The sequence below is a fragment of the Eleutherodactylus coqui genome, chromosome 2 (assembly GCF_035609145.1).
Source record: "Eleutherodactylus coqui strain aEleCoq1 chromosome 2, aEleCoq1.hap1, whole genome shotgun sequence".
NCBI classification, from domain to species: domain Eukaryota; kingdom Metazoa; phylum Chordata; class Amphibia; order Anura; family Eleutherodactylidae; genus Eleutherodactylus; species Eleutherodactylus coqui.
The window spans coordinates 29,607,070-29,615,683 of NC_089838.1; the positions used below are offsets into that span (position 1 = coordinate 29,607,070).

The 8,614-nt window shown below is 48.2% G+C and overlaps 1 protein-coding gene across 1 annotated transcript in view; it reads left to right on the forward strand.

The window, feature by feature from the left end:
• Positions 1 to 8,170, forward strand: part of FERRY3 (FERRY endosomal RAB5 effector complex subunit 3) — a 55,212-nt gene extending 47,042 nt beyond the window's left edge. Inside the window, exons 13-14 of the mRNA XM_066590537.1 lie at positions 1,916 to 1,983; positions 7,798 to 8,170. Of these exons, the coding sequence (XP_066446634.1) occupies positions 1,916 to 1,983; positions 7,798 to 7,890 (161 nt within the window). The 3' untranslated portion in view covers positions 7,891 to 8,170. The remainder of the gene's footprint in view (positions 1 to 1,915; positions 1,984 to 7,797) is intronic.
• The last annotated feature ends 444 nt before the right edge of the window (positions 8,171 to 8,614 follow it).

The following is an 8,614-nucleotide window of genomic DNA, read 5'->3' on the forward strand; positions in this document are numbered from 1 at the left end:
CCAGGATTTTATACACTGCCATGTTTCTCATGCAGTTGTTTGGAGAATATACTGATAACGGTGTGAACGTCCAGCAAAAGGGTCTCCTGTGGATGTAAACAACTTCTAGATGAAAGGGGTCAGAGAAGGATGTCAAGAATTGTTCTTGAACAGGCAGTGCCCAGTTATGTAGCAGCTGGGTCCCATTGTTTAACACTGCTTTCCCAACAAATGTGTCCAAATGTACAAGTCGTCGTTCCTTAACACGGATGGGCTATAACAGCAGATGACCAGTGCCATTGTTGTCAAAGAGAAAGGCAAGACTCCAGTGGCCAAAAAAGTGCAAAAATTGGATCAATGAGCCGCTGAAAAAGATTGTCTTGTTAGATGAATCCAGATTTCTATTGGAAATGCATGAGAGGTCAGAATTTGTTGCAGGGAGCGTGAATAGATGACCCCTTCCAGTCAGCTGTCCAGAGTAGGGTAGCACACATCTGGTGGCAGCCTTCATAAATTCTAGGCATTCGGCTTCAGACAGGCACCAGTAAAATTTAACAAATGCTCTCTGAGACGGCCATCAAACTTCTGTAAGGATAGTCGGGAAGGACACTCCTTTAGCCGCCACACGAGAAGCTTCTGATGGAGTGAGTGCAGAAGATTGTGGTGTCTTCATGGCAAATGGCATCCAGTTAATAATAGTATTATTGAAGGTCATCCAATAAGAGTGTCTCGAAATAAGGAATAGATTTGTAATGTCCTGTCTGTGAGGACCCGATGCATCAAGATACTCTTGCACAGCCTTCACTAAACATTGACATGAATCAATGTGATTCTTGACCTAATCGAACTTCATAGGGGTCTCCTAGAGTTCACTTGTTTTCGACCTCTCAGGATTAGGTGTTAACAGCCTGGAGTTCTTGTAAGCCATGGTTTGTTATTGTGGCACAAGGGAAGCTCTACAAATCTTGCTACCATTGCCAAGGCTAAGACATGCCAGTTTGATATCTGTGGTTCTCAGAGGGGCATCAGCTAGAGTGAAAATCCAATGGCAATTCTACATCCCATATAGATAAATATCTAGAAATAGGTGGTCAGCTGTTCAGCGCATATCAGTACCTGTATCTAATTGGCGGCAACTACAAGAGGCTTCCTGTCCACGTGGGCCAGTATCTAGCAGAACTATCTCAACACCTGTTGGACAATGAATTTTTGCAGTTCCGAAGGCCAAAGAAGGGTCCAATACGCTACTGGATGCGGCCCCTAGTAAAGTAGCCATTCAATGTCTATGGCCACCATATAGAACTTTCAGTATAGTTACTGTCCAGCTTCACCCAACTCCTAAATGGTACTCCTGCTTATTCATGTAGCAGGGAGGTATCATTTCACAACCAGGAAGGGGTAGATGATAAGCACTGTGGGAGCTGTAGTGACAGTCAGGCCGTGCCGGATGGAGAGCCCCAGGTCGGTAGCCAATGCTATACATATTACACATCATACAATAATGGTACAGTTGCCAGCAACAAACGTTCCCGGACTGACTGATCCCTAGTGAAACCACCCTCCTCCCGGACTCACTGATCCCTAGTGAAACCACCCTCCTCCCGGACTCACTGATCCCTAGTGAAACCACCCTCCTCCCGGACTCACTGATCCCTAGTGAAACCACCCTCCTCCCGGACTCACTGATCCCTAGTGAAACCACCGTCCTACTCGGGTCTAACAGCCTTCCTGCACATTATAAATGAAGCCTGCTAGGTTGGGGCCCTGATACAAGCTTTGCACTAGGGCCAGGAACTTCAAGTTACACTTCTGGATGATGGCAACTCTTGGCTAGTCATTTCACGCATGTGGCCACCTTTTATAGATTACAAGCTTGAGGGCCAGAATCTCTTTATGTAAAGTAATGGAATGTCTGTTTTTTTTGTTCTTGTTGTAGGTTTTATGATGGAAATGGTTTCCTGGGATGGAGGCGTTTCGAGAACGGTGCAATTTCTTGTGCCTCAGGTAAACCTAACCCCTAACTTAAAGGGGTTGTCTCGCGAAAGCAAGTGGGGTTATACACTTCTGTATGGCCATATTAATGCACTTTGTAATGTACATCGTGCATTAAATATGAGCCATACAGAAGATATTCACTTACCTTCCCTGCGCTGGCGTCCCCGTCTCCATGGCTCCGTCTAACTTCAGCGTCTAATCGCCCGATTAGACGCGCTTGCGCAGAAGGGTCTTCTGCCTTCGGCTCGGTTCAGCAGCAGCGGCGTTCTGGCTCCGCCCCCTTTTACGCGTCATCGCGTAGCTCTGCCCCGTCACGTGTGCCGATTCCAGCCAATCAGGAGGCTGGAATCGGCACACATGATGGGGCGGAGCTACGCGATGACGCGTAGAAGGGGGCGGAGCCAGAACACCGCTGCTGCCGGGCAGACCCGAAGGCAGAAGACCCTTCTGCGCAAGCGCGTCTAATCGGGAGATTAGACGCTGAAGTTAGACGGAGCCATGGAGACGGGGACGCCAGCGCAGGGAAGGTAAGTGAATAACTTCTGTATGGCTCATATTTAATGCACGATGTATATTACAAAGTGCATTAATATGGCCATACAGAAGTGCTGAACCCCACCTGCTTTCGCGAGACAACCCCTTTAAGAGTATTTCGGTCCTAAAGAGCCGACACTTTTTAGTGATTTTTAGGCATATGGTGGTTTTATGGCCCTATTTTCTTAAAGGGGTGGTCTCGCGAAACCAAGTGGGGTTATACACTTCCGTATGGCCATATTAATGCACTTTGTAATATACATCGTGCATTAAATATGAGCCATACAGAAGTTATTCCACTTACCTGCTCCGTTGCTAGCGTCCTCGTCTCCATGGTTCCGTCTAAATTCGCTGGCAGCTTGCTTTTTTAGACGCGCTTGCGCAGTCCGGTCTTCTCTATTCAGCACGAGCCGCTTCAGTGTGCTCCCCGCTACAGCTCTTCTGCGCATGCGCAGACGAGCTGTCACTGCTCGGGAGCGCGCTGCAGCGGCCATTCTGCACCTTCCTCTGTTAGAGGAAGGTGCAGAAACTGGAGCTGCCCAGCGGAGAAGCCCAGCCCAGCCCAGCCCAGCAGCCCCGAGAAGCCTCCCAGGTAAGTGATGGGTCGGGGGGGAACTAGCGCTGCGCCGGGGGGGGGGGCTGTCGCTGCGATGGGGGAACTAGCGCTAGGCCGGGGGGGCTGTCGCTAGGCCGGGGGGGCTGTCGCTAGGCCGGGGGGGCTGTCGCTAGGCCGGGGGGGGCTGCCGCTAGGCCGGGGGGGGCTGCCGCTAGGCCGGGGGGGGGGCCGCCGCTAGGCCGGGGGGGGGCTGTCGCTAGGCCGGGGGGGGGCCGCCGCTAGGCCGGGGGAACTAGCGCTGGGCTCCGGAACCTAGCGCTGGGCTCCGGGGCCTTCACCTGGGCTGAGGGTCTAGCGCTGGGGAGCCGGGGGCTAGCGCCTTACCTGCTGCCTGGCGGTGGGCGTCTGGTCGGCGGCTGCGGGGCGTCTGGTCGGCGGCTGCGATGCGTCCGGTTGCCATGGAGACACAGCTGGCGGCGTCTCGGGAGCGCGCACGTCGGGCTGCAGCGAGCGACGGGGAAAGAGCCGGCGGCCATCTTGAGAAAACTTTTATAAGTTGCTGAAACGCTGGAACGGTAAGTACGAACCAGCTAGAAATGTCATTTACAGGGGGGCTTAGTAATGTGTACTTAATGGGGGGGACTGGGCAAAAAAAAAATTTAACTGCTTTCTCGAGACATCTCCTTTAAGCTATCAAAATGTATTTTTGTCGAAGGTTTCCCCGCCCCCACCCCACCCCCTGTGTCATATATACGGCTGCTTTTTAAAATGCCCTTTGCTCAGATTTTTTTCTGTTTTCTTCCTTTTTTTACATTTATGTTCCCCATGATGTCATACTGTGTAAGACCTCTGGGAGACATTCACAATGTAATTTTTCAGATTTGTCAATTTCACAGTTTTCCACTGTAACTGGGGCATCCATAGTGGCAGCATCCATATAAGCCCCAGTTATAGGGGGAAACCTCACTAATGTTACAGTAGTCACTGCCAGAACTGATTTGGGTCCAGCAGCTCTCCCATGCCAGTTTGCCTGTGATCATTTGATTGCCAGGTCCAGTAGAGGAATTGGCTCTGCTCCTTCCTCTATTCACCACATAGCACTCATTGAGTGCTATATAGGATGGAGAAAAAATGCTGAACCATTTCTAAACCACTTCTGCCTTCTCATCTTCTCCTCTGGGTCCTCGGCTGTGTTTGGCAGCTGAGCACTCGACCTCTTCCAGCTAGATTGCATGCCGTATTTTTACGATCGACCATAGATTAAGGTCCTAAATGACTTAAGAAGGAGGGGGGGGGGGGGGTGATCGAACCATCCACCTCCAAATCATCAGTGCGTCAGTCTGCTCTGCATATACTCATAGGGATATGTGGAGCTCCCTTTGATCACTAGATACTGCAAATCACAATGCCGGTCATATCAAGTAAATGGCGCTGAGCTGCAGTACCAGATGACGGGCACATGAATGCATGCTGTGCCCATACTGCAATAAAGGGCCACATACCTGCAGCTGATCGCGATGACTCGCCTCTCGGTGGTTACATACTGATATCCTATGTAGATAATGTTACTATACAGGTTGTAACACTGCCAACTGCTGCAGGGTGGCGTTATTCCTATTAGAAAATCTCAATAGAGGTGTCCGATTAGTTCCCCTACGGGGTTCGTCGCATGCGGCTGAAGTTCTGAACCCTTCATGACTGCACCCAATGTGTCACATCTTATTGGTGGTCTGATCATCATCTTATATTTATACAATAAGTATTTGTTTAGCGTCTTGAAAGCCATCGTCTCCACATAAGTGTCAAGCATTTGGTTTGGTGCGACCGGTCCTATCTGTTCCCACAGCGGTCATTATGTTACTAGCAGGCGACACGGTGCCGAAGATGAAAAGGAAAACCTCTTGTCACAATGTGCCGCTATGCCTTTGTCTAGTGGGATCATCTATATTAACAGGAAAAGTCATTTCAGAGACGTGTGACACAATGACACGTATTCTTACAGGGGGGGATTAACCCTTAGGGGTCTCAGCACTCGGGATATGATGGAAGTGATGACTGTACATAAAAATCCGCCAGCCATGTGTATGCATAGGGAAATTAGATTGTAAGCTCTGCTGAAGACTTATGTTAGTGATTGCCATCTGTGAACAGCGTTACAGATTATGTTGGTGTCATATAGCGGTAAATGCATAAATGGATCAGCGGACAGTATACTACCTGGTGGTTGCGCAGCTCTAGCAGTGGCCCGAACATATAGAAGTACCTTCATGTTATATTTTCAAATCATCATCTATGTCTATATGAGCCGGCGACCTATAAAGAATAAGTGCTGAAATGGCGCAATATGCTGCACTATTTTGACATCTAAAATACTTGAAGCCCAGCCTGAAACTGAATGGATACCATTATATTCTATAGGATCTGTTCATGTCCGTCATATGATGTGCCATTTGTCTGTTCCATGATGGAGCAGGAAAACTGAACCCAAAAGCGCCAATGTGAATGAGCAAAAGGACTTGCCTGATGATGAGAATCTTTCATTTGCGTATTCGGGCATATAGACATCATAGAGGATGCCCTCCATGACCAGTGGAATAGCTATAGGGGTCGCAGCTGCAACCGGGCCCCTTCGCCACTGTGCTAGAGAGTGCCCCTTCACCAGGAAGACCCAAACATGTGCTCCGCAACTGAATGTCTTCACTCACAACTTCCTTCCTTCACTGATACAGTGCTGCTGGCTGAGTGGCCCATTCCTTCTCCAGCTCACATTGTACTGAGAACAGGAGACGGCGGGGAGGAGCGGGCCGCTCCGCAGCACTCTGAGAGAAGGAAGCGGTGAGTGAAGACCTTGAGTTGCGGCGCAGGGGTAAGGGTGCCACCGTTCTAACGGGGAATGGAGAAAGAAGCAGGGGCACAGAGGACCATGTTTACTGGAAGAAAGCAGGAACACTCATGACCATCATCACTGGGGGTGCAGGAGCACACAGGACTACTATTGTTTGGAAAGGGAAACCAGCCCAGAGCACCATTGTTTGGGGGAGAGGAGCAGGAGCACAGAGGGGGGAAAAATTACGCTGCAGACTGCGCTATTTTTTGTTCGAAAAAAACGAAAACCTGAAGGAACGGAAGCAAAGTGAAGCCTTTCAGTTTGCTTTTCAGTATTTTGTTTGGTTTTTTCTTGTTTTTTTTTATTTTTTGAAACCCCATTAAATCAACGGGGAAAAAAACTGATCCATTGTTTTCCATGTTTTTTTTTTGTTGAGGAGAGAAACTGAAAAAGAAGCAGAGAGATGGAAACCCTGAACTGAGTCCTAATACTGGTGTGAAAGCGGTCTTAGATAATCGTCCCTCAGAAAAGATTCCAAAGTCAAAGTAGAAACCAGGGAGTAACCAAGCCAAACCACAAAGTTACAATGTTACAAGTATTTTTATCAAAGTGATATTAGCAAGGTACCCATCCATAGAAATAAGGATAGATGCGCCAAAATACAACCATCACAAGGTATTCGGGAACCACCCATGTGTACCTCTGCTCTAGGTCAGCTTCATCAGGGAAATACTGATTGTTCAATTAGTTGCCCTTAAATAGTCACCCAGATGTATCAGATATCCAATCACAAGGATGAGGCATCAGATTGGTCATCGGTCACTATGTCTGTAAAGGGTGATCATTAGAGATGAGCGAACGTACTCGTTTCAAGTAATTACTCGATTGAGCACCGCGATTTTCGAGTACTTTACTACTCGGGTGAAAAGATTCGGAGGGCGCCGGGGGAGGAGCGGGGGTAGCAGCGGGGAACAGGGGGGAGCTCTCTCCCTCTCCCCCCCCCCCCCCCCCCCCCACTCCCCGCTGCAACCCCCCACTCACCCACGGCGCCCCCCGAATCTTTTCGCCCGAGTACGGAAGTACTCGAAAATCGCGGCGCTCGGGTGAAAAAGGGGCGTGGCCGAGTAGGTTCGCTCATCTGTAGTGATCATGTCTTCCGTGGTCACCCTTTCACATTGTGGTGGGAGGCGGCTTCCCCAACCCCCTTAATTAAAGCAGATTTCCTCCTAGATATGTGCTGGGCTTTTGCTTATACACAGGAGCCAATGTGAAACAGCGGAGCTGCAGTATGATAAAGACTGAGTCTCCAAAGTCCAAAATGGTATATTAAGGCATTAATTATTGGTGACTTTTGCTATTTCTGAAATATTTTAATTTCTAAATCTTTAAAGGGGTTTTCTGGGAATAAAAAATATAATTCAGTTGGACAGGAAATGATGGAAAAAATAAGTCCTACTCGCCTCCCAAAGACCCCTTCCTGCCTCCAGTGTCTGCACCTCCAATCCCAGGAGAAGCTGCAGCAGTCGTCTGCCGTTCAGTAGTGAAAATTTCTGAAATGTGAGATTGGCCCTGCAACTTCTTCAGGGGAAGGGGATTTGCTGGACCAGATGGCTTCACACAGGTTTGCGCACACCTGAGCACAACGTTTTTGCGCCGTGAAGAAATCTTTTTTGAGCGCACATCTGCTTATTTTACTGTACCCTTTGCACCGACAGGGCATGTTCGTTTGCAAGCACAAAATACAGAAATTTGTATGAACCCATTGTAATCAGTGGGTTCTATTCTCTGAACGTGGCACGCACAAATACGCCCGTGTGAAGGAGCCCTTTAAGATCAAAATTGGACCTCCATAATATCATCGTGTCTTCAAAAATGTTGATTTGACTATCCACTTCTTTATCTACAGAACATCTCCGAAGAAATGTTCTACCAGCTGAGCAACATGCTTCCTCAGATCTTCAGAGTCTCGTCCACACTCACCCTGACTTCTAAACGCTGAAGCTACGGATAAGACGTGGTCTTTGTGAAATGTTATGGCCCATCTGGAAGTAGTCCTTTTGGAATAAGGACAGTGCAGTCATCGGTGGTGATCTGCTCCTATTTATCTCAAGGATGTGACAAAGTTCCCAGGACATAGGGATATGGGAAAGCAGAATAGACAACCTGGTGGGATTCTAAACTTAGTTGCCAGCATGGGCACTAGTAGGCGCCACTGGCGCACAGTGTGGTCCACATGTATATGGTGATATAAAATACTAATAAACATTCCATAAAAATGATTGATCATATAGACTATCATTATTCCATGTTCCTCCTTGCTGTACAGATACGATGAGTGAGAAGATTGAAGGCCAAGCATATCCTAAAACCGATGAGCGTTGTATTTTAGGTTGTCTAAGCCACACTGGATGCATCTCTTGAGATATGGGGGCAGGATCGTCTCCACATGCTCCCTGGGAACTAGCAAACTCCTCTTTTCGGGTTTTTATTCATTTCTCTGAATGGAATAGTCAAACCGAAACCCTCTTATGTGATTTATATGTTTTCATTGTGTACATCTCTCTATATGAAATTCTGGATAAATGTCTGTAGCTGTGGGGAAGTACATTTTCTCCTTGTGGAGACCACCAAATTGACATAGGAAGTCTTGTAGGCCAGGCAATGCTCCCTGGGAAAAAGGGTATGCAAATTGGCTCTTATCCAATAAATGGCAAAAGCTGGCT